General features: G+C 37.6%; 2 protein-coding genes across 2 annotated transcripts in view; one reads left to right on the top strand and one right to left on the bottom strand.

Moving 5' to 3' along the window:
* Positions 1-1,559: 1,559 nt before the first annotated feature.
* The window catches only part of LOC137278514 (rho GTPase-activating protein 18-like), a 49,664-nt gene continuing 23,938 nt past the window's right edge, over positions 1,560-27,285 (bottom strand). The window contains exons 3-18 of the mRNA XM_067810892.1: positions 23,758-23,823; positions 22,440-22,609; positions 21,556-21,709; positions 20,563-20,684; positions 18,134-18,166; positions 13,090-13,252; positions 11,986-12,077; positions 11,192-11,269; positions 10,638-10,797; positions 9,693-9,775; positions 9,161-9,373; positions 5,131-5,196; positions 4,805-4,870; positions 3,879-4,033; positions 2,881-2,996; positions 1,560-1,651 (exon numbers count right to left, since the gene is read on the bottom strand). Of these exons, the coding sequence (XP_067666993.1) occupies positions 1,560-1,651; positions 2,881-2,996; positions 3,879-4,033; positions 4,805-4,870; positions 5,131-5,196; positions 9,161-9,373; positions 9,693-9,775; positions 10,638-10,797; positions 11,192-11,269; positions 11,986-12,077; positions 13,090-13,252; positions 18,134-18,166; positions 20,563-20,684; positions 21,556-21,709; positions 22,440-22,609; positions 23,758-23,823 (1,829 nt within the window). The remainder of the gene's footprint in view (positions 1,652-2,880; positions 2,997-3,878; positions 4,034-4,804; positions 4,871-5,130; positions 5,197-9,160; positions 9,374-9,692; positions 9,776-10,637; positions 10,798-11,191; positions 11,270-11,985; positions 12,078-13,089; positions 13,253-18,133; positions 18,167-20,562; positions 20,685-21,555; positions 21,710-22,439; positions 22,610-23,757; positions 23,824-27,285) is intronic.
* On the top strand, positions 24,572-27,006 carry LOC137277246 (uncharacterized). Its single transcript, XM_067808908.1, has 7 exons — positions 24,572-24,676; positions 24,978-25,078; positions 25,182-25,279; positions 25,522-25,767; positions 25,959-26,130; positions 26,338-26,489; positions 26,819-27,006. The coding sequence occupies exons 1-7, from the start codon at positions 24,572-24,574 to the stop codon at positions 27,004-27,006; spliced, it is 1,062 nt and encodes a 353-aa protein (XP_067665009.1).

The raw sequence follows: 27,285 nt of genomic DNA on the forward strand, positions 1-27,285 counted from the left end.
ATAAATTACCAACAGAAAATAAGACTGATGAAAGTGTAATCTGTACATGAACCGACCCATTTCCACAAACTCAATATTCAGGTTATCTGTCTCATTTGACTTATGTTGAGGGAGGGCGGTGGTATACCCAAGTGGATAAAGGGTTCACTTGTCACAGCAAAAGATCTGGGTTCGGTTGCCCACATGGGTACAATCACGGGTTCCAAATTTGTTTAAAAGCCACATGCCACAAGGTAAGTGACTTTAAGAAAGTAAGTTGTCCTGACTAATTTTCCACTTTCCCTGATTTTATGACATAAACATGATGATGTAATTATGAAAGAATAAATCAACATGGTATTTGATGTTAATATTTGCTGGACTATTTATAGAAAAGTGATAAATAGCAAAGAAATCCTTCTTAATCTACTTTATTATCATTGTTTAATTTCATGGCTACATTTTGAGCAGATATGAAGTCCGAGAGAAATCAAAGTTTATTTGCAGTTTGAAACCATTAGTGGAAATTATCTAGTTGCCCAGTGTCAAGTAAGATACAATTATTTGATTGTCCAAAATGAAAGCTGACTTGTCCCGGGCATCGGGCAGTGGGATTTTTTAACCACTGGTAGAATGTGTGAAGCCCATTTCTGATGTGCCCTGTAGTGATGTTACTGAAATATTGCTAAAAGCGGCCTTAAAATACATTCACTCACACTGATTGAAAATAATCCCATGTACAGTTGTAGGTATTCATGGCTGATGGAGGAACACAGTGAATATAAACCCATGCAGTAAAGTTCAGGTACAGAGAACTATCTAAAACTTTGACTTTGTACTAACCTGCCTTCCAGTAAGGCAGAAACAACACAGATAAGACAAGATTCTGGCTTGCAAAACTTTTGGCTTCAGATGATAAAAAATATTTTGTAGATTTCATGAGCAACAATTCTTTTCAATGTTCACAATTATACACATCAACCTTTATACAACCCATTGCTGAGAATATTGCTGTTTTCTTGCTTAACATAAACAATACATATATACAACTATGTTATATATATCTCAACATAAGTTATAAGTCTCAGCAGCATGCCAAGTTTACAATCATAAGTTTCTTGATACAAGTGAAATATTGGACTCATTGCATGCTGAGTGTCTGTTACAGAGGTGTTGTCGTGGAGAATATTCTCTCAGAAGCATCAAGCCTCATCAGAAGACTTGCATCTCAGTCTGTGGATCTTCTCTGTGGACTCCTCCATCACTTATGACACACTCACAAACTTCTAGAATGTCAATCAAACAATCCTCTATGACTGTTTATGATGGGGAACATCTCAACACAGTAAATGGAGTAACCTTTCCTGCTAGTGACCTTGATTTTCCCTTGTCTGACCTTGACCTTTTCTACTCTGAGATGAACCTGTCTTCACCTGACCCTGTCATCATCAGCCTTGACATTATGAAGTTATGTGCTGAAAATTAATTGTCACACATTGGTTGACTCTTTCATCCAACTGAAGTTTCATCCAACTGGCCTTGACACTGTGAATACAGTTTATCTGCTCAAATGACTTGAACTATCTATGATGCACTTTAATGACCCATTCTGCATGTGGGTTAATCCGCAAGAGGCTCATCATCCGAGTGTGGGGATCAAGACACCGTTCACCTGGCAACAAAAAAAGGATCCCATTACTTTATGGCCAGACCAGCTGTACTTCTTTTTTTACCGATCCAATGGTCATATTTTTTCAAGAATAAGAACACAACAAGAAAAATTAATTTGAAAATACTAAACCCTAATGTTAATGTTTTATATGTGTAATACTCTTGAAATCATTTTGAAACCTTAACTCAAGTTATACTCTTAAAAAAAAGTAGGGGAACCTGAACTTTGAAGTCTGGTAGAAAGAAAACCCATTCAGGAACGTTACAATTATGACATTTATCTTGTGTATGCAGCATCATTTCACATCCTCACCACACACAAACAGTAAGCATAGAAATTAAGTGCACAACGTGCACTCCTACACATTCATGGGGTGTCATTATGAACCTTGAGATTTTTCAGGCACGTTGATAAACCACTGTAGACCATTTTTTCCAATAATTTTCTTGCATCTGTGCATGGTCAGGGTTTTCAGAGTCAAATCACACACTACTGACTGAAAATTGTAAACCTGAAATTTTCATGTCATACTCCAGTCACCTAACAAGGGAGATAACTGGACGAACAGCTTTGGTTTCAATGAAATCTGGGCGGTGATGCATTCTCTAAACATCCATTATTATTGTATCAACACTGACTCAATCCTGTATATCTCCCATTTTTTTAAGACTATATTTTTAGTTGATATAAACAAACCAAAAACAGATAACATGGAGACTCATATGGGTTTATGCTTCGACCAGTGATTTTATTTTTAATTTTTTCAAATTTCCTGCACTTAGGTTTTTGCTTTACAAAATCGGTGAAACAAGAAATAAAATTCGTCTGGCCTAACTGAATAAAACTGATGTGCCCAGATGAACCCTACAGTGTTAAACTGGGGCAAGAGTCTCATCTAATCCCAGCAGGTTCTTTGCATATTCATCAGTATTTAAACCAGATGAGTGGAAACAGGAAGTCTCATATTCCTCAAACTTCATACAGTGTCAGGAACACTTGCTAGCACCTTATTTCTAACACATGACAACTTGGGATATTTAAAGATAAGTATATTTCATAGCAAACTGGACTGCTACGTAAATATTAGGTCTTCAAGCCCACATAACAGACACATGTTAAGATGTTTACTTGACAAAAACAAGGCTTACTACAAAGGAGTTTACATGGTTTTACACCACTTTCAGCAATATTTCATGTGGATTCAATATGTACACATGCTGAAGTTTTACCTATATTGCCTCCAACCTCAAACAGGTATGCATTGTCATCTGCAAACAGAGCATTGTCAGGATTCCGGAAACTCTTGCTGTGCAATGCATGACTGTGATGGTCCCGAGATGAGAAACTACAACAAAAAGCCTTCATATACTACAACACAAGCCACTAACCAATCATCAACCACAGGTTATCTGGACCTAAACCAATCATTAACTATGGTTCATCTGGACCTAAACCAATCATCAACTATGCTTCATCTGGACCTAAACCAATCATCAACTATGGTATATCTGGACCTAAACCAGTCATCAGCTAGGTTTTATCTGGAACTTCTGGACAACTCCATGAAACAGCAACTTCACTGATCCCTGTATAACTTCTACAAATCACAATTCAGTTTAAGATTTCATTTTTTTTCTAATGCATTTCTTAGTTTGACTTCTGTAAAGGCCACATCAAATATGGTGTATACCTGCCTCTGAGTAATGATGCACTTACAAAAATGTCTTTGCTTTTGCACAACAGTAATATAACAAAGATGTGTTCCATTAAACAAAGTTCACATTTTTAATTGAAGAAATTCATGAATCAAATCCTGATGGCTGGAAGATCTAAAGAAGCATGTGATCTTAAGAATTCACTTTCAGCATTGGTGAGCTACCAGCTATGACATAGTGAAAAGCATGGAGATACTAAAAGTTCACGATAATACTTGTTTCAAGTAGACACGATTCATGGATAACAACTTCTTGAAGAAATAATCACAGTGACATATAGGTATGGCTCTGTACTGAAACCTGACCATAATAGTATGGTATAAAGTATTACAATGAAAGTATGTCAAAGAAGTTGTTATCCATAACTTGTGTCAAGTTTGTCATCTGTCCAAGAAATACCTATCAAACCATCAAATTACAAAATTATGGGTACACAAACCACATTTTGGTACTTCAGTTCACAAACTGAATCTTTGGTTCAATTATTCTTAAAATTCAAGCTGCATGCTGACCTCTCCCCGAGCCCCCCAGTTGGGTGTGGCCCTGCGATCCGGCGGAACTTGGCCACAACGTCCCTGGCTGTGGTCACTTCATCCAGCTTCATCCTGGTGGAGAGTTTGGTGAAGTGTGGGGCCTTGACCAGGATCACACCTTCCGCTAGGTCCACCTGATGGCAAACACATGTAACTACAGCACTAGTGGGACCACCACAACAAGGTCATGGAACGAACACATATGAGAGTTACCCGATCCTAACTGATCATTCCTGTTAGGCATGAAATAACAATAAATCTCAAAATTACTGTTTCAGTTTTCAATGGAGATTTAAACAAATGCTGCCTGTGTACCGCATATTGAAGATGGGCCACAGACAATACAGTACACTTGATGGTAAGTGTGTGAGTATCATTTTACTCCACATATATTCCATTAATATCACAGCAAGGACACCAGATAGTACTTGGCTTGGCACAATGTACTCACCTGGGATATTCAAACCTGGGCCTTTGATGCGACAAAACAACACTTTAACTACTAAGCCAGCGTAATTGACTTCGATGGTAAAGTATATCAATCAGTGAGTGAGTAATTTTAGTTTACATTGCATTCAGCAATATTCCAGCTGTATGGCAAATAATCACGTCAGGACCACACAATTCAGTGATCAACATCATGAGCATCAACCCAAGCAATTGGGAACCGATGATGTGTGAACTAAATCAGCAAGCCTGACCACCCAATCCCATTAGTCACCTCTTATGCCAAGAATGGGTTACTGAAGATCAATTCTAACCTGGATCTTTACGGGTGTATATCAGACAAAACAGGTACTTAAGGACAACTCCATCAGAAAAATGACTATCCATATCAAACACCCATCCTAAGTTGCTGCTGTTGTGTTGATGTGGGGGACATATTATCAGTCATGTGGCCATACCTCTGATATTGGAGCTGACTTTCTGTAAAAATCAGCTTTGTCCTTGCGACCACGAAATCCCCTTTTCTGCAAACACATAACACACAACATATTAAATACTTGTCGACATAATTGAATGTGTCCCTCTATAACTTCATTTATTCTCTGCCAGGATACACTTGCCTGATATGACTGTTACATTTCATAATGATTCATAAACACTAACTCAAAACACATAGGAAACCATACATAGATTTCTCATATTTATGGAACAGACATGGCTACTTATTTTCACCTATACTCTTTCTTAATTTATTTACAATAATGTTTGGATACTGTTTACCTACCCTATTCTTCCGCAAAATATCTGCCTCGTTTTGAATCCTCAGCTGTCTAACAAAGGATGGGGGCACCTGCAAGAAGATGCACAGTACAGAAAATGGTGAGCTCAAATCTCTCAGACTGTTTTGCCATAAATATACCAATGTTACATAAGTAATGCCTCAGATTATGTTCAAGTTACTACATCACACTCAAGTGATATCATATTCATTTTAGTTCTCATTTGTTTCAAGTGTAACTTAACTCTCCATATTTATTGGTTGACTATGTGCAAACTGTAATGGTTATTGGTTAGTTAACTGCTAAAACTGAAGTTTAAACTGACATAGAGTTAAATCAGAGGAAGAAATATTCATCAAAACCAAGGTATCCTAGGCTAGGTTATATACTAGTTTATTCCAATGTGATATCAATGACTGTCAAAGCATCAAATGTTCCAGCTATATGATATCATAGCAGCACTACTATGTGACATGAAAACTGTTGCATCATCAAGGAATGTTGCCATCCCTATAACACTTTCAGTACTTCCTGAACAATGTCAACTTTTGCATCATGATGTAACTTGTCAGTGTCACAGATAGTTATATACATCATTATTTGTTAGTGTAACCAGAGACCATATAATAGAGGGACGGCCCTCAAGCCAATGCGCGAAACCATCAGCGCTACGGCTTGTACTGCGCAGCCTATCCGAAAGCTGTGAGGAACGTGTGTTCACCTCAGTCATAGATTTTGCGTATTTTCATTACAAAGGTAAGATTTAGTTTTTCTCATTTATTCTCATGTACATACATATATTTGTAAGAGTGCATCTGAGGTTTTTAGTGGTGCTAAAGCGTATACATGTCTTTGTATTTGATGAATGCTGTCATGTGTGATCGTTGTTCTGTGAGGACAATGGCAGCGGTACAAAATCGTCGAAAGTCCCGTTTTTGATTTTCAAAAACAGCTACTAATTTTCAATACCAGTCCTTAGTTACCGGGATGTAATAAAAGCAGATTAGCTAAAGTTTGGTTTAGTGGTATTTATAAGTCTGTGGAGGACGTATAATTCCTTATTTTGACTCCTGCAATACGATGAAATGTGAATGTTTTCTGAAATATTTACTCCACAACACTTGATTTCCGCACGCTTTCAAAATAACAGCTTACTACCAGCATTTTTAAAATAAGTATGTGAACATGTACGGCGAATTCCTCTTTTGCTTGGTACTAAATTTATATGGCTATGATCGGTAGTTTTTTATGATTTTTTACGTAAACCCGCATTTGCATCATGCACTGCACATTTCAGATACCATGTAACAGACGACATGTAACACTAATTTTGTTTGTTAATATGACCCGAATATATGTTTAGTCAATTCTTCAAAAGTCTCATGCACTTATGGGTTGTAAATAATTGTACATATTTCCATTTTTGTTCATTGTGATGATTATGCTTGTAGCAAATATTTTTCATGAAATAATATATTTTTCTTTTTTTATCATTTTTCTTCTTAATGAAGTTTAATTATGATTTAAGTTACCTTATTCAACTTTATACTTATATCATTACACCAATTATAGCATAAACTTATTATTTTGTCTTGTAGATACCCAGGAAAAAGAAAGTTCAATGAACAGTTCCTGATGATTGCAGGTAAGTAATAATGGAAGTAATATACTCAAAATGGTGTTTCTGTTAACTAAGGGTGCACACCAAAGAAATCATTTTATTGGATGAAATTGTTGATAAAAAGTTGATAATTTGTAGTTATTGGTATTTATTTATTCTATAGGTATTTGTATTATCCGTTATCTGCAGAAAAAAGTTTGAAATATCAAAACGTTTATATAGTCAAGAATTAATATTGCTTCTTTTCTTATGTAAGGAAAGATACAGTGTTAATTAAGTGCAATATTCCCATCTTGAGAGTAAGTAAACAGATCTTGTTTGAAAGAGCATTGACATCCAGCTATCACATAATTTCAACAACTATTTAGAGCACTGAATTCATGTTATTTTTTCTTTAATATCAAAATTGTTCATCTCCTTTTTCCAGTTCAATAGATGCACTGTGTGACAAACAGTGGAAGTCATTCTTCATTGACCTCACTGATGAACGCACGGACACCCCATGCCAGCAGGATCAGACAGATTATGATGGCGGTTCTGCCATTAATTCTGCGGTTTAGCAAAAACTGGGCGAAGATGTGAATAAGTCTGTGATGGCTGCTGACTTCTATACAGGTGTGCATACTCTAAATAAAATCTTCCTGTATGCACATCTGATGATATATGATCCAAAGTACCTCTCGAGAGCTTGATAATGAGCTTCAATGGCAAAACCATTGAACACATAGTGTAACTTTATTGTCACAATAACTATGAAATAAATAAAGAAATTGACTGTCCCGATAACTTGGTTTTGTCTTCAACTATAAAATCGTTTGTGACATGGGAATCTCTACTAAGGGCTTTTACGATTTGAATCAGATCATGACCAAGTATTGAACCTGACTGTGATGCATCCATCATAGGGTTGCAAATACACTATCTTTCAGGCATCCATCATTTGAACTTCACTTGCAAGAGGCAACACCTTTGAACTGTGTTTTTCATCAGGTTTGAAACTGTGTGGCTTGATGGTTATTCTCTTAAAGATATCCCTGGACGAAGTTGTGTACCTTTTTTTTTATTTTTCATTTCATGTTTTAATATTTTTAAAAATTAGTATAGTTGCAATTCCGGTATTTTCGGAAAGGTATGTGACAAATTTTTCATAGTAAGTGTCATGATAAAATTAAAGTTATGAACCCTATGAAAATAATTAATTTCAACGGGTGGTGTGTTTGGGGGATGCTTCACGACCTTTATATCACGACAAGTTCAAGTTCTCAAGTCTTTGTTTCATTCCCTCTCAATCTACTGTGAAAGAAACGGTCAAATGGTCACAAAATCAACTATACACGGTTACTGTATGTAATGTACATTGATGTTTGTGAAAATGGTCCTCGTGGCCTTAGTAGTTCTGAGTAGCTTCCTTTGCAAAAAAACCACAACATATTATAATGTGCGTATGTCTCCGTACGGCTCCGAAAGCATTATCACTGTCAGCCCCAAACTGGCATTCAAACAAACATCACTGTAACGTTCGTGGATAACGTGAAATCATGTTTCGTTGGGACTATCAGCTTCATAAAGTTACGCAAATTAATATGAAATCAAAATCAGAGACTAATAGCGTCATTTAGTGAACCACCAACCAGTGGCAACGGATACTTAAAGAAAATCTAGAGGTTATGTGATGAAGTTCAGCGAACATCGGCGATATTGACAACAGTACTGTTACATGACTGGCACGGATTTCGCGAACGATACACATTTTCAGCGATTTTGTCAGTTGACATGTGCGAAAATTGAAAAGTTGACATCTTCGGAGAGACAAGATAGAGATTACGATTATTGTAATCAGTTTATTGGAGCTGTTCATGTAATCTTTGACTGTCAGTCGCATCCAGTGAAATCCAGCTAAGGAATTAACTCTCGGTCCGGATATTACGCAATATTGTTTACGTGGTTACCAGAGTGCTCATTTGCGAATGTCTGCGCATCTGCTGCGCATGTGTTCCGGTTACCGGAAGTTAGCAGCAGGGTGTCGATGTGTATCAGTTACATGCCAGACCATAGCGCTGATGTTTAATGATAAACTGTTGGAGAGGGCCGTCCCTCTATTATATGGTCTCTGGTGTAACTGATAATCAAATAGCTGTTTATTGATGGATAATCATAATAATCAGAAATTGTTCCAAATTGCCTCTGTTCATCTGGCAGAAAATGGGTACCCGATGGGATAAGTCATGTGACTGTAACCTTCTAGCACCAAGCAGGCAGACTGGGTTATCTGGGGTAATAATGAACTATCTGGACTATGAACACACTGTTGGTGTGGATTATGTGCAAATGGACTAATTACTATCATTAATTAGCATATCAGACATAATTTCTGGAAAAGATATACACAGGTCTGCTCTGTTGAGTGAGCGTACCGTCCACAGTTCCTCCTGGTAATGTATCAACATCTTCACAATACTTGACGTTCCATGGGCTTTGCTCAACTCCTTCTGTTCTATGCTCACTGACTTGTTTCGTGTAGATGGTCCCAGGAACAAGTTAGGGGCCATTATCATTGCAACATTGCTCAGTGACATCTTGTTGTCTTTACTGTAGGTTACAATCTTGCGCAGAAATTTTAATAAAACCTGAAAAGAGAAAAGCATTCAATCCAGCTACACAAGAGACGAGTCTATTGATCTAGTCTGGTACTGTGACTAACCAGATGTGTTGGGTATTTCACAGCCTGTAAGCTTAGTGTTGGGGCAAAGTTCAAAGCAATGCAATGAAACCAAAGGGTATTGCTCACAAATATAGAAACAATTTGGGATTCAATCCTCCAATATCAGGAACATGTCTATGGTGGAGTTCAGGGAACATAAAAGCAGGGGGTACATCAGTCCATGTTTCTTCCCAACCAGATAGACAGGTTGTGATGTATATGATATTGTTGATGCAGTGACTGACCCTGAGAGTTTCCCGATGTTCATCAGGCAGAAGCAGCACCAGCAAGTTGAGGCATCTTAGCTGCTCCAGTGTCGTCTTGATTGCTGTAACACAATCACATGCACAATAATACACTATAACACAATAACACAAAGTTACAACACAGTCACATCTGTGACAGCAGATGTTGGTGGCCAAGTTGTCAAAGGCACCAGGCTAGTGATCCAGCAAGCTTGAGGTGATGGGATCATGCCCACCTGTCACCAGGTGTAAAAACCTTGAAGTGAACTGTGTCTGCAGTCTCTTTCTGTGTTGTCACAAGTCTTATTAGGTTACAGTGCACAACAAAGTGCAATTAAAAGAACCCACAATTGGTTGGTATATGACATGATGGTGGCCACATGAAAACATGTCAACACCTAGTTGTGGGTACAGCAACATGCAGTTGTGGGAATAGCAATGTACAGTAAACTTGAACCCATAGTGGTGAGTGAATGAGCGAGTTTAGTTTTACGCCAAACTCAGCAATGTTCCAGCTATATGGAGGGTTGGCTGTAAATAGTCCAGTGATCAACAGCATGAGCATGGAATTAATGAATTGAGATCAGAGGGCATGTGTCAGCCAAGATAGCGAGTCTGACCACTCGATCCCGTTAGTCACCTCTTACGACAAATACAGGTTACCTAATATCACTTCCAGCCCCTATCTTCATGGGTCACATTGTTCAGGATCAGAAACCAATGAAGATCTAGGCTATGATTGGTTTTCAGCAACCCATGTTTGTTGTTAGGGAATTGGGTGTTCAGATCTGGTTGATCACATCCCAGTGGTGCAAATCGCTGCTCATGATGTCAATCACTGGACATTGTTTGGTCCCAACTTGATTAAGTACAGAACGTCAGTATTCAGAAAGGCATAGAGAGGCCTGTACAACAACACAATCACCCCTGAAGTACGACACTCACACTTGACTTGTGGAAAGGCATCAATGTAGTCATAGGTCAACAGAGGTATTGGTAGATCTCGGATAAACTGCTTCATCAGAGCTGCAGCATCATTGGGCCAAACATCCTTCCAGTGGAAAGTTCCCATATAAAACTTCTCTTCTAATTCATGTCGTAAGTGCTTAAAAAAAAAGTTCACTAACATCTGTCAGGTGCGTTAAAACTAAGGAATCCTATTCTATTCAGTTAGCAATCTAAGTTTTAACTGGCACAACAAAAAGTACAAAATATTGACTGATATCTTACAAGTAAGTATCACTGTTTGATTAAAAATCTATCCAGTTTGAAATGACATTGTATTATATTTATTTTCAACTTCTCATTTACATATTTTATACTTTTTTTCATTTAAGTATAGCATTATGCATTTGTTTAAATCCAGATGTTGTCTATTGTCAACATGTAAAGCCAACATAGAAATATAAAACACCTATTTGAAACATTTGATTCAAGTCATGAAAATGGAGAGACATAACAGCTGAAGTATAAGAAAAACGCATCACCCCAAACCATACCTTTATTCTTGATACCGCTCCAGGCACCCGAAGTATACCCTCTGTTCTGACGCCTTCCTTTTCTAGAAAACGAATCAACTGAAAAATATACAGAAATACATATATACAGCTATTTTGATCTGAAACCTTTTAAACAGGTATTTTTCAAAGTGATCAATAGTTTGATCTGTTCTCCACTAATTTGGAGACAGGTTTGACAGAGAATCTTACAAACTGGGTTATCTCTGCTGGTGGATGGAAACATAACATAAGAAAGAGTGCGAATTCATTACATCATCTCTAAGCATTAGCCAAATAGTAGTTTACAACCAGACAATGTAAATGCAATAATAATGATAAATTATCTTCTGTTGCGCAGTCCCCAAACACCAAGTAATTGTCTGTGGCACTTAATCAGAAACTGATTCATATAAACCTGGATATTCCAAGCTGTCACAAGACTTTATCCAATCGGGTACCCATTTTCTGCTAGGTGAACGGAGGCAATTTCGAACAAACTCACTTGCCTAAGGTGACACCACATGTATCACATGCGCTTCGTTGATGGGCAGGAATGACAACCTAGAAACTCCCAGGAGTCAAGCCACCATACACAGTCACCCCTATCCAAGGATTGTCCGAGCTCATTTTTTTTACGTCATTTAACTTCAACTGAGCTCTGTGCACAGGACCACATACCACCACAATGTGAATGTGCAGAAAGTCTCTTAAAGGCTACATGAAATCTTAGGTATAGTGTCTAAGGCAGAGAGCATGAAACTTAAGCAGATGACATTTCATGAACTGAAACCCACCTCCTGAAATATAAGTGGTATTTTGGCATTGGGAGCTCTCCGCTGGTCATTCTCCAGCAGGATGTGGATTGGGACACCAAACAAACCATGTTCTGTAATAGACAACCACATTTAGTAACAACCTATATCAAAAAAGCTAGTTATCTGTTCGGTGAGTTGCTGCATAGTATAGATGTTGTGATGTCACACCACTTGTGTTTTTATGTCATAAATGCTGTTTTCCTGTAGACATTCACAGTGCAGTAAATGTACTGAGTATCTGTTGGTTTTCATAAGACACATGCTACTTTCACAGAAATAAATTTCACTGAAAGTAATTTTTTTAGAAAACCAGTTTCAGATTTTTAGAATGTTCATGAAAATATCCAAATATATTTCATACTAATTTACATACTAATGATTAGTATGCATAGAACACACTCTCTTATATTATAAACATCCCACAGTTTCCTAGTGAAATTTTGCCTCATTTTGCGGCTGCAGGTGTTATCACTATTTAAACCTACACCTGACTTTGATATTCCTTTTACAGGCAATACACTCCATCACCATGCTGCATCAGGCAGAAAAATGGAATCTAGAATACAAGACCTCTCCCTGTCCAGTCTCTGAATCACCATGTTCCACAAAATGTACCACATGAATGAACTCTATGTGTCAAAGTCTAAGCACTATAACTGTCTATGCTAACATTGCAAGTTAAGATTGTCTAATCACTATGATCACTTGTTATCTTGAACCAACGACAAAAGAGATTTATTCATTTCGATGTACCCAAGATGAGAAGTTACATCCCCCAGTTCTAATGGAGCATTTTTCTTCACAAAATTCACAAACAAACCTTAAAGGATTATTTAATTTGTTTTAATCTGGCCTAGAAAGTGTGGCAAAAGCTCAACAAGCTCCAAAACACCGCAAAACATGAATATATTCTTAAATCATCCATACTCACATATATTTGATATTGGCAAATATCTCTCTTCTGCTAATGCATACTTGATAATAATATCCACAATAACAAGCCATTTTGTATAGCGCCTATAGTATCCATATACTGAGCTGCTCGCTGGGGCATATGTCAATAGAGTGCGAGGGGGAACTTACCTTTAATTTTTTTCTTTTTCTTAGGTCTGGCAATCATTAATCCATTCGTATCAAAGAGGGCAGTAAGTTCTATGTGGGCAAGGGCTCGTAGACTGTCCAGGTCTGCAGTACTCAGGTCGTTGATCCGTGTAATGCCCAGTGGGTCATGCTTCATGTTGAATGCCTGTGAACCAACCGGCAAAATTTGTATATATCAGAAATAGATACTGCTCACCTCTGACTAGTCCAATTAGGTCTTACGGTGCATCATCATATAAACTGTTATCAAGATGGGCTTACCACCATCTATCTATACTTTAACCACTGAGCTACCCCATCCTAGTTTGTAAGGATTATAAGGGATATCATACTATTTACATATATAGGATACATACGTACCATATATCACCGTGTATAAGTCGACCCCGTTGGTAAGCCAACCCCCCAATTTGACCCTCAAAACCAGTGTCAAAATTGTATCTCTCATAGATAAGCCAACCCCCTGCGATGGCTCATGGCCTGAGACCAGACCTGAGACATCTTGGACGTAAGTATGTTTGTTGAGAATACTACATACCAGGAATAAAGATTTACCAGTATTTTGTGGAAAACTGTGTTTGTTTTACTTTATATATGTCAGTGATCCCAACGATCACTCCTTGCATCAACAGAGACCAGAGCTGCGAAATCTTGGACACAAAATATATGTATGTTTAGTGATAGCATTACCATACATAATAAAGATTACCAGTATATTGTGGAAACCTGTGTTTGTTTTCCTTTTCATATCCCTACGATCACTGCATGCATCAACAACGGGACACCATTTTGTCACATCGGTGAGTGTAGGTACATATAATGAGTAACGAGACTGGCATAGTGATAGCATAGTGGTCTTGCTTCTTGGAACACTGTATCAAGGGCATAGTCAACTCAATCTCAATACAAGCACAACTGCTAAGGCTGAAATGCTTGATTCAGGCTGAAATCAAACATTTATATCTCAGAATTATAGATATTATTTCAGTGTTTCACCTTTAAGTAACATGTTTATAAGTAAGCCTTTATCCAATATCATTAGAGTCATATTGTTTACTCTGCTGTGCATGAAGATCTGACAAGTCCTTGACTGGTTGTGACTGATGATCTTGGGCCAATGTTGAACACCCGATAATAAAAAGGATGCATGTGTTCTCGGGTTACTACTGATGGCAGTTTTGTAAACAATTCAGCTTCATTAAAATTTCATTCTAAGCAAAGAAAACCATTTATATATTTTAAAAAGTTCTCTGTTTTGTGTTTTCCCCATTATCAGGAACCCCAAAAACAATGGGGATGTAAAATAAAACAACAAAATTGCACAGATTTAGTATTTAAAGCTGGTAGACTGTCTCACATGGTTTCTGAACCATACTATTTTCCTATCCACCATGCCCAAATGCTTTTGGCCAAAATAACTCCAGATTTTCCAGTTTCAGAATCTCATCTCACTGGGGCCCCTTTCCAATTTAAATGTAGTTGTTTGTTTCTATTAGAATTACATGTCATAAACAGTTGATCCCTAGTGTTACAGAAGCGAACACATTTACTTCACATACAAACATAAGAACTGTTGGCCTTTATGCTTTGTCTATTCAAACGGAGAATTTGGAATCTTCAATGCTGACTGGTTGGGGAGAAAGTTGGGCTAAGGTGGTCCCAATGGAGGCATTGTTAGATCATCACACAGGGATGTATCACAGAAAATAAAATGATTTGAAAGTGGACCCTGAAAAATACTAATCACCCTTCCAAAGGGATATGAAATATATTTATATTTATTAATCAGTTTGGCTGTGAAATAACAAGCATATCCCTCCTAAAGAAAAAGCATTAAAACCTCTCTTGTCAATGGGAACTGACAGCTTCTAAAGATATAGTCTGTTTGCAGTGAAAACATACCAACGAATTTCAATATGAACAAAAAGGGAAAACAAATAAAGTGAAATTATGATTGTGAATCCTTATAATTTTACCTTGCCAGTTGCACATTTATATCTCATAATTTTATTCAGATTAGGATAAAAGTTGTTTAACAAACGATCATAGTTTCAAATCATTATTACCAACTGCAATCGTAATTTCACTTTCACAGACTATACTTAATCTCAGACCATAAATTCATACATGAATACATGACCTCTCTCAGACAATCAGATCTGAGAGGTACAAGAAACAGTGCAACATTTGGGACAGCACACTCTAGAATGTCACTTTTTGCAGCAGCTGTTTCCGTGCATGAATTATGACATGTGACAAATGGATCTAGACAGAGCAGCAGTACACAAACATCTATACTATGTGCAGGCTACAAACGCAGTTGTATTCAAATTCAGTATAGGAAAATATAGCTTGAATGCAAAACAGTTTGAACTAGTGAAACTTCTTGCAATGCATTATTCTCATATGAATGATATCATTAGGCACCTGCCAGGTTAAATTAAGTATATCAGTACGATATTAACAAAAAGCATGCTCCATTGCAAGTTATTTGTCACTAAAAAATTACTTACAAGAAAAAGTTTTTTATTTTAAAAAAGACGTGGTACACAGTGCCTGAGCAGGGAACACATACGAAATCAACATGAAATCAATGCTACACTATCTGAAATGTTCATGAACCATAATGTGCAATAGTTGAAAAAATAACAAAGCTCATTATGAACACTTTTCCAACATAAACATTTGCTATGAAACTAAATATTACACTTGTTTTACAGTAAAACAATGTGCATTATACACAAGAAATGTGAAAATGTGATGAAACTTTTCTGGTTAAATGTAATAATAGTGCTTATAAGGAACACTTGCAAAAGTATTGGATCTGGGCTCCTGATAAAGTGACAGTGGTATACTTAGCCTACTTATGTAAGTCAATACATGAGCTGCTAGTTAGTTGTTACTTAACACATTAGTCAATAAAGGAGAGTGTGAGTCTGTGTGAATAGAGAAAGAGACAGCATCTCCACATGAGATACACTGGCCTGGTTGGACCTGGCAGTTACAGAATATAGACTCAAATATAAATTTAAAACATACTGAATAGAGAATACAGACTTAGATTTTCTGATTTCCCCATATATTCACAACTGTTTTGAGCCTTGTTCTCTCATGGATACCCAATGCCATTAGCAAATGATGACCCTTTTGTTCACTGATCTTAAGATATTCTTGAAAATTTTGTAAAATATAATTTCATGAATGCACCTAAGTAGCATGATTTAGGCAAATACAAGATACAGAAAATGAAACATGCTTCACTAGTGGCATTGTCACTCCAAAGTTAAAGGAACAAGTTTTCAGTTGAATCTCATGATGTAGGGGCAGTGGGGTAGCCTAATGGTTAAAGTGTTTGCTCGTCACGCCGACGACCCGGGTTCGATTCCCCACGTGGGTACAATGTGTGAAGCCTATTTTCTGGTGTCCCCCGCCGTGATATTGCTGGAATATTGCTAAACGCGGCGTAAAACTAGACTCACTCACTCACTCATTCATGATGTGATTACAAGCAGAATTTACCCATGATTCCAGTGATCATACTGACATATTCTCAATGTACAGGAAAAGGCCTATGTGAACATCTAGTGCAGAACGCATGCACTGGTGCACTGGAAGAACTGAGGGTCCAGAGGAGTCCTCGCTGTCTGTTGACAATATTGTTGTCACAGGAAGAAGTACATGGGACTGATGTATCAAGGAACTGAAGGAGGGTCCAGAAGGGTCCTCACTGTCTGTTGACAATACTGTTGTGCCACAGGCAGAGGTACATGGGATTTACTTATCAGTGAACTGTTTTCACAAATTAACTGCCTTTAACCATGAACAGCCAAGATGCTCAACCAACAAAAACAGGTGTTTGAAGACGTACCTACCCCAATAACAGTACTGTCTGTGTGTTTGGTATCTTGGATGTAAAGATCTATGTGGTTTACTATTTTAATTCCCTATTTTATGACAAGAATAATTCATTTAATGACAAAACCGTAATATGAAAGATCAAGAACATATTACTGACACAAAAACCCATTTTTGTTCTCAGTGACAATTTGTAATATCAATAATTCACTTCTAGTACACATCACAATAAAAAAATTACTATTCAATCATTATGTCCAACCTATCATGCATTACACTATTTTGTTATATTTTTTGGTTGCTTGTATGTTGTAAATGGATTTCAGAACATTTTGCCATTAACTAATAAATAACGTAACAAAATTCATCAATGATTTTGTGAATAAAATATTGATATCATTGTTACAGGGAATAATAACTAAACACTCCCTCAGAGACATGAACCTGACTTTTCACAGAAATCCAAAATGGTCCTTAGAAAGCGTAACAAATGACACCCAAGTTAAAGAGAAGCATAGGTACTAATGTTTAAGTGCTTCTTCATTTTGATTCCATTAAGTAAATAAAATATTAGTTACGTTAAACAACATTTTATACATCAGAAATGGTCTTCAAGCAGCAAGCAACATCATCTGTGTTCTGTGGTGCTCTGTCAGATAGAATGTGAAAGGCCACAAAAATACACACACATCTAGAAAAATCCACACGATCGGGTCAGCAATTGGTGACCTTGTTTAGCAAGGTGAGTGAAGTGTGCTAAAACGGCAGAGGTAACAGAAGACCCACAGGTTAAGCAAGAAGCTTTTTCAAGCAAATATTGAGAAGCATCAAATCGGCATTGCTCAACAATATAGTCTAGAGCTCCTGACAAAAGTGTTATGTCTAATATGCTTAGCCTTGGCACTGTAGTAAAGTTTTGTCAATGCAATATATTACAAAGACACATTTGTAACAACCATTCATAATTACTAGCTTCTATTATCAAAGAACAGAATTTATCCTCCAAATCACAATGCATCTAAATGCGTATTTCCACACTGATCATTTTTGTGAACTGATTGCAAGCTTTTCAATGACTAAACTTATGTCTTTGATACATTGGATGACAAAACTTTATTAGCCCTCAGAACTAAAGAGTTAAACCAAGTGGGGCTACTCCAGTGAGACTCACAGGTAAATCAAGGGGATTCCTTTGAGAATTGCTCTGAAACAAACACACCCATGCAACATAATTAAGACAAAAAAAGCACATTGTCCAAGTAAAGTGAATAAAAAATATCACCCCCCCAAAAAAAAAAATGAAAAAGAAAAGCACATGAACTGACTGTGATTAGAAACTATCACTGCCTAGAAACAAATAGACAATGATGTATATGTCACACAAAACACCAGTTATTGATGGTTTTTGTATTAATAAACCATTCGTATCCTACTGTGACTATAAATGTAAACAAACGTCCACATACCATATGGTTAGAGATTATTATTTCATACTGACCACTCACAAATAAAATCTAGATATGAACAGCACAATATTAATTTTGCCCACATTTACATCTAACCACACACATAAGACTTGCAATATTCCAATACAAAATCTACAGTAACCACACTTTCAATTATCAGAGAATTTCAGTTCCCTGGTTATTATTTTTTAAAGGTCACATGCAACCAAAAAATTAAACATAATTAAAACACAGTTATCACTTATTCTTGTTATATAAAATGCATTGGTGAAAAAACAAACAAAATTATAAGCCTATAATCACAAATCAAAAGTGCAATATTTTGTACTTGGGTTTACCTCCCTCAAAAATAAGCAGATGCAATACTGAAGCCAGTCAGAGCCGGTGGGTGTGCACTAAAGTGTGAAAAAAAGCCTTTTCACTGGCCACTGGTTCATTCACCAATACGCTTAGTTGGTTCTTTGTTCATGGCTTATAAGCCCAATAGGTGTTAATTTCATATTGCATGTGGTCAGTGTTTGAAGTTGTGCATTGCATATTGTCAATAAACCAGACATTGAGTTTTCTCCTTGACAGAGTCCATTTATCACAATCGACATGTTTTGTGGTTTTTAATGTAACAAGTAGATAATTTACTTTTTTGTGTACACAACCAAGATTAGACTATTGCTGAAGACTCCATACTCCTGGCAGGCATACTGTTTCAAGCTCTGCGAACCTATTCAATGCACATTCGTTATACGCACTGCATAGCTGTTGAAACCACTCTTTCCCACAGCGCTGGGGCAAAATTAGTGAATCGTTTGAAGTCCGATTTTGCGGGCTTTTTTTTCAATCACATTTTTTTTTCAACTTTATAGGATGAATTGGCATATTTGAAGATTTGTTTCAGTAAGTGCATACCAAAAGGTATAAGAATCTACAAAGTTGTGTTTTACGTTGCATGTGACCATTAAAAAAATATGTTTAAGCACAATAACTATTCCTGGGTGCTGGTACATCAGTTTTTAGACCGAGATTTTAACATTTCTTTGCAAAGCCAGCAACTGTGAAGTTTTTTATGCATTATTAGCAGTCATTAAATATTTATAACATTTGCTTCTCTTCAGCCACCAAGATAGATAATCAGAAGTGATGGTTCTGGCTGGGCTATACGTGTTGCCACCTGTAATCAGATATTGCTGACCAATCCTGTAATCAAACATTGCTGACCACCAGAATGCAGACTGTAAACCTATCCCACTTAACCACATGGATTGATATTTTCCTGACCAAGTTTCCTATTCATATTCCTGTATGTAATTCTGTGTAATTACCTACTGTGAATTGGTCTAAAGATTTTGACCAGTTAGAAAATGTGACAGACTAAAGGAAATTAAGTACTGTTTCCAATGTATCAGAAACTATCTAAACACACAATTCTGGGGAGACTTTAACCCACATGATCACTCTTTGTGTGGAAAACATTTGTATTGCCAGAATTGTTATGTTATTCTAAGAAAATAATATTATAGAAAAAAACAATACATGGATGACAGTGGGACTATGGGACTACAGGACAAATGGCACACTCTCTTCTGGCAATGGGAAAATTTCAATCACCATTACATCTTGAAGGCATACCAGTATTGTAAGTATTTGCAGCAAATTGTCTTTGAATTCTCAAAGTAATTAAGTTCTTCTGCCTCACATTTTCGCTGTGGACATGAGTGCTGAAATTTCCTGTGTTGCCAGTAAAGAAGTTTGAGTTCAAGAGTGGCATATCCAAATAGGATGTTGTAGTTTGCTATATGGTGTCCACTGAAACACATGGAACAATGGGACTTGCCATTTCCTGGTGCTCTGCATTGAGGGGATAAAACGGGATCAAGTTGCCCTGGAATCAGGGAACTGTGTCTGAGGGGGATATCCATGATTAAAATGTGACCCTCAGCACTACTAAACCAGTAATAAAGTTAAGAAAAATCCACGCAGGTTTTATTTGCTATTAGCACAAACATGGCAGAATATTCATCAATTTTCAGGACACTAAGAATGGGCTCAGTATCTTAAGGAGAACTGAAGTCCTGTCTTGAGCAAGACAAGGGGACACTTCACCCACTAGACTACCCTGAAGCCCCAGCATGTGCCTCACCTTGTTGTCTCTCTCCTCAAGATGGAAGTCCATGGAGATATCAGCATCTGCGATTGGCTGCAGCTGAGTCCGAGACATCCTGTTCTGTGTTGTCATGGGGTTGATGCTCAGCACCTGAACACCTGGCAACATCACAACCACAGACTAATACCTCAAGCTTCTAGATCGAGATTTCAAAATAAAGCAAGTAAATTTTTTTTAAAGTATAACTAATTATGATTAATGATCCAACACAAGTCAACTGGAAAAGGTTTCATTAAAATGTTCTGCTGTCAACTACCTACATCGGAAGAGAGCAATATGAGACATTACACTTATATCAGATCTCAAAATGTTTTAAGTTTTTATTCTTGAAGTTGACTTTCTATCTTTATTACGACGGTGCACAGAGAATCTCTTCACTCCTCTGTCACAACTTGCCATGGCAACACTTCAAATGACGATAATGAGGCCAAATGGAAAAAAATGTGGTGTTTCTGATTACACCTCTTTCAAATTTTGGGTACGTAAGTAGGATCTATTTTTTTTACATTTTATTTTAAAAGTAAAGTACAAACGAATGACGTATTTATCAATGTGTAATGTTTATTCAATCAAGTTAGTGGCTATCATGTCCACTCTCTATCAGGATGACCTATGTCCATCAGTGCCATGGAAAAACAATTATACCCGAAAGCTTATTTTATTCAAACCACTCAAATAAAATAGAGTCAGCACCAGAATTCAAGGGTCAGAGAGGTAACTGGAACCACAACACTTTATTTAGACCTGAAAGGCAGAGATACAGGTGACACAACTGATCTGTTAGTAACCCCCATAAAACTCAACAGTGCATGAATTATCAAAATATGACACTAGGAGATGAGCATTCTTGTACCCCCTACACTGTTGGTGTAACGTGATGTACAATAGAGTTCTGTTCAACAGATCCTCTACATCCCACATGTGTTACATCTGACTAATCTACTCCAATGTCATGAGTGGCTGGCTTACCACGGATTGTCTCAAGGTTGGCGTAAGTCTGGACTTCGTCTGTGGGGGCGCCAGACATGGAGTAATGACCACTCCTCAGAAAGGATGCTCGTTCTCGGTTTTTGGTGCTTTCTCTCCTGATTGGCATACGTTCAAGTGTTGGACTTGCTGGTTGCTTAAAATGCGAGTAAAATGTCAAATCTATAATACCTGACTGATCCAAAGATGTTTTCAGCAAGAACTTTCACACTACAAAACAAATCAGTCCCTGACAAGAAAAGGGATTTATCACTGCATTCAAGATGCATTACAGCCCCAGGCAGGGTAACAACATGTATTGTCTTTTTGTATTGTTTCTGTGTGACCATGGATCAAACCAGTGGACTTCCTGTCTTTAGGCAGATGCTCTATCCTCAATGCCATGGCAGCAGTACAAGAACCAGTAGTACATAGAGTGTATGTGAGTGGGTATGGCTTATACTCATATTGGTAACACAACCAGTATACAACATACGGTATCTTTTAAGGAAAAGGCATTTAAAATACCCAACTGTGGGTAAGTTCAGTTTCGTTCTAATGAAATTGTACATCATGAATCCCTCATTTCCCACAAACATTAACCAACACAAGACATTTATCACTTTGGTGAAGCCAATTCATAAGGTTATAGTGCTGATAAATAGTAGTAGATCCTGCCGGATCTATTTGACAGAACACACACTAGAACACATAGGTTCATGGAGGATGAATGGCAGTCCACTGAACCACCTCTGTCTTCAGAGTTGATGAACCAGAGGGTATCATGCCATTCAAGTACTTTCAGAAAGTGATGCAACAGAGTTGGTCTAAGTGCAGAACCACCCAGGTGGTATCCATTCTAACTGAGTGTATTGAGACTGTCTTACCCCAACATCCTTGTTAGTGAAGATATCCTTCACATGGATCTTGTTCTGTTTCTGTTTCTTCCTCATTGTGGTGGTCAATGTGTCAATACGTTTCCGCACCGCCTCCGCCTGGGGGGCAGACAACTCATCTGTCAAACCCTCCAGATCATCATCACTCAGCTCCTTGCCCTCTGCAACACAGTATCAAAACAACAATTATGTAAGATGGAGGAGTGCAGAGATATCTTGAGTTCATATACACATTAAGGTTTTGATGTCTAACCCCTCCATTAAGTTCTCATCACCTCCATCAAGTTCTCATACAGCAATATTCCAGGTAGATGAAAACAATCCATGAATAATCTGAACCTGGCAAAAACAGGGTACAAAGACATGCATTCCTGTCAATCACTCTCAGCCTGACCATCACCATCCAGTAGCCATCAATAGCCCTGGGTAAGGACCAGTTACTAACACTCACTGGCTAGTGTTCAAGTCTAGGCATGGGTAAAGTTTATTGACTACCAGAAAATATATCATAGCCACCCCTGGGTCACAAAGGGATAGTTACTGACAGACTAGATGTTATGGCTAACCTAGGTTAAGGGCTAGTTATTAGCAGACTATATGTCATGGCTAACCTAGGTTAAGGGCTAGTTACTGACAGACTAGATGTCATGGCTAACCTAGGTTAAGGGCTAGTTACTAACAGACTAGATGTCATGGCTAACCTAGGTTAAGGGCTAGTTACTGACAGACTAGATGTCATGGCTAACCTAGGTTAAGGGCTAGTTACTGACAGACTAGATGTCATGGCTAACCTAGGTTAAGGGCTAGTTACTGACAGACTAGATGTCATGGCTAACCTAGGTTAAGGGCTAGTTACTGACAGACTAGATGTCATGGCTAACCTAGGTTAAGGGCTAGTTACTGACAGACTAGATGTCATGGCTAACCTAGGTTAAGGGCTAGTTACTGACAGACTAGATGTCATGGCTAACCTAGGTTAAGGGCTAGTTACTGACAGACTAGATGTCATGGCTAACCTAGGTTAAGGGCTAGTTACTGACAGACTAGATGTCATGGCTAACCTAGGTTAAGGGCTAGTTACTGACAGACTAGATGTCATGGCTAACCTAGGTTAAGGGCTAGTTACTAACAGACTAGATGTCATGGCTAACCTAGGTTAAGGGCTAGTTACTAACAGACTAGATGTCATGGCTAACCTAGGTTAAGGGCTAGTTACTAACAGACTAGATGTCATGGCTAACCAAGGTTAACCATAACACTAGTAATCATGTGTAACATCAAGTAACATCTAGTTACCATGGTTACTTACCATGTAGTTTCCTTGCAACAAATCCATACCCTGCCCGATGGAGCCATTCTGCTTCTTGCTCCCCTTCTGAAACACCAATACCATCCACAGTGACACACTCACAACTCCAGCATTCCCAGATACAGTTAAGCATGAAAGAAAGGTGGAATACAGTTAAATAATCTTTCCATACAGCATAGTCTTAACACTGTTACTATCAGTAACAAAACACATTTTAGAGTGAATGAGTGAGTGAGTGAGTTTAGTTTTACGCCGCACTCAGCAATATTCCAGCTATATGGCGGCCGTCTGTAAATAATCGAGTCTGGACCAGACAATCCAGTGATCAGCAACATGAGCATCGATCTGCGCAATTGGGAACCGATGACATGTGCCAACCAAGTCAGCGAGTCTGACCACCCGATCCCGTTAGTCGCCTCTTAAGACAAGCTGAGTCGCCTTTTATGGCAAGCATGGGTTGCTGAAGGCCTATTCTACCCTGGGACCTTCACGGGGTACACATTTTAGACAAGGTTAAGAACATCAAAAATGGTTAAAGGAGAATACGAGTGAATTGCAATAATTCGGTGACTGAAAGATATAGTAATCATAAACATATTCAGAAATTTTCAACTTGAAAATTCGCATACTTTTGTTTTAATCGCGAAATCAGTTTCAGTGATTGTGAGCTCCGGCGATTATGCATATTTCGCGAGTGCTCACGTGACCTTTCCGCCCGTGACGTCATATGTGACTACAGTCCGCCATATTGCCAAAGATCAAGCGCTTAAGAAGTAAGAATCGTCTCGTGTCTGTCCTGTTTTTAAGTGGTACAATGGTGTACTGCGTCGCCTGGGGGTGTACTGCGTCATCAAATAATGGGAAGAACCAACATTTCTTCAGATTTCCAAGTGAAAAGACCGATTTAGACAGGAGAAAGGTTTGGATTCATAGGTGTCAACGTGGTGAGAAAAACTGGAAACCAAGCATAAATGCAGTTCTGTGTTCGGATCACTTTAACTGAATGATATATCATAATTATATTCCTTCCAGTAAACTACTTTGTCATTAAAGTAGGGGTAGTTTTTAAGACCTTACATTTACTGGTATGTATGAAGAGTTTAGCTACTTAGGTAAAATTAAGTAGTTGAAACAATACAGTAAATTGTTCATAAATATGATGATATTTAATGTTGTGCTTTTTATGAACATCTTGAGTGTTTTTTGTCTATCTTTTGCAGATCCTGAAAGATATCTTGAATGATGAACAAACCATTGAAACGAATCCACCGAATGCCTTTGATAGAGACAGAAATGAACCTTATGAAATAGAACACGTAAGGCAACATGAAGAGTTTCCAGGACAAGATTCTACATCAACTAATGACATACTCACTGGACCGTCTGCTTCATATGTGAACAAAAGTTCACATTTTGTCAACCAGAAAACTCAGACTATTTCGCCATGTCTCAGTGAAGAAATACATGAGAGAGCAGCATAAGGACAAGGAACATTACTTTGATGTATGGCATGTAACCAAAGGTAAGGAATTAAATAATAACATAGGTCATTTGTAATGAGGAAAGCAACTCAATATACATAACATATTTTGTGTTCATCTGTTCATAATACAGATTATTGATGTACATCAATTACTATTTGCTGGCATTCAGATAAAAATGAGTTGGCTAATTGTAAATATGTGAAATCTGATGTGAACTGACTGCATATGAACACTGTTGTCTACCACTAAATTACATTTTACTTATTCCAATTGATGCCAGGAGTTGGGAAGAAATTGGAAGCAGCAGCCAAAAAGCCTGGATGTGCTGCAGTTCGTCCTTGGATCAAGTCAACTACAAACCATATGTACTGGGTAGCTGCTTCATGTAAAGATGATCCAGATTTGAAAGTGGACAAATGGCTGTCAGTGATAAATCATGTTGCTAACAAACATGAAGGACACTCGTCCAAGTTCAAGCAGTGTGAGCATGGACCCTTGACTGAGGAAAGGCTATGGTTGAAAGAAGGTTCGCCTTTTCAAATGTTTCTTAATATTATTAGCATTTCATACGTGACCAATGAACAAGTTCTTTTCATTATTTATACACAGTTAGGCATTAATTTACCGTTAGTATGCCAGACTACCATAAAGGTACACTTGACATTAACTATGACAACATAAATGAAGACATTATCAGTAGCAATTTTGTTTTTATAGGTTCTAAACCATACAAAGCTTTCATGGAGGTTGTCAGCAGTGGTTACCTGGTGAGAGATTTGCCAAACCTGTCTCCAGTGTATCAGACTTTTGCATTGGAGGTTTTTCACAGTGTGGTGAATCACTTTGCGCCGAAGAATACCCACTACTTTTATGCTGCAATGATGGCAAGGTGAGATATGCATAGAACCCCTCTGCAGACATTCATAATAATTGCTCCAATAATTTCTACAATATATACATTACAGATGCCACTAATAAGTGTGGAGTGTTCTTGATCTCAGCTGCAATGCTTGGTTTACACTTTGTAGAAGTGAGTTCAATAACCATAGCAGTGACATATATTTTTCACTTATCACGCCAACTTTAAATATTTCAGAATGTTCCTTGCTGCTCTCCATTTCAATAAAAATGGAAACCGCGAACAAGCAACAGATCAGGTGGGCAATTCAAGATGGAAGATGATGTATCCCAAATCAAAGAAAGGAGAGGAAGCTGTAGTTAAACCTGTGAAACAACAAGTTACTTTCAGTAAGTCTAGAACTGCAGATTTTTCACATGCAAAATTAAGACTGGTGTAACAGTATTGTTTTTGTTTCATATCATATTTCTGTTGAATTTTAACTCTCACTGTTGATGTAGTGCTTTTTCAAAATGTGATCTGCTGCCATACAGCTGGAATATTGCTGAGGGCAGGTAAAAACTAAACTCACTTTCTCAGCATCCGATATGTTCCCTTGATCTTTTGCACCAAAATACATTTGTGCATGAGTACAGTGAAAATGAAGCCTGTGTTGTGTTGTCTATAGTTTTTAAATTGTTTGTATTATAATTATTAATTGCTATTTTGTATCATGCAGACTATGCGGAAGACCTGCAGCGGGCTGTAATAGAAAGAAGAAAAGCTTTGCCAAACTACACATCAGCGAGGAAAGATGCAGACAAGCAATTCCACAGTACACCTTTGCCACTTACCAAGAGCTTTAAACCCGTTGTTAAGAAAGACTTGGTCACCCAACAAAAGTCAAGATTCTTGATGCCGAAGTAGAGTATACTTGAGATAAGCCTTGCAACAGACTTCGAGACTCTGTCAGTTGCACTACTGTTGTAATTTTGAATGGAGCATCTGAGACCTTGTCGTTACTTGCTGTCTAGTTCCTTGGAGCATAGTATATCACATGTTTTACGAATACCTAAGGTGTAGTTTAGATAGAAAAAGATACCACTGGTCATCATAGATAGGTTTATTTACATGAAATATGAAATCAGTCGTCAAATACACAAAATTAGTTCGGGATGTTTGGAATTTTTTTTAATTATGAATATT

The sequence above is a fragment of the Haliotis asinina genome, chromosome 3 (genome assembly GCF_037392515.1).
Source record: "Haliotis asinina isolate JCU_RB_2024 chromosome 3, JCU_Hal_asi_v2, whole genome shotgun sequence".
NCBI classification, from domain to species: domain Eukaryota; kingdom Metazoa; phylum Mollusca; class Gastropoda; order Lepetellida; family Haliotidae; genus Haliotis; species Haliotis asinina.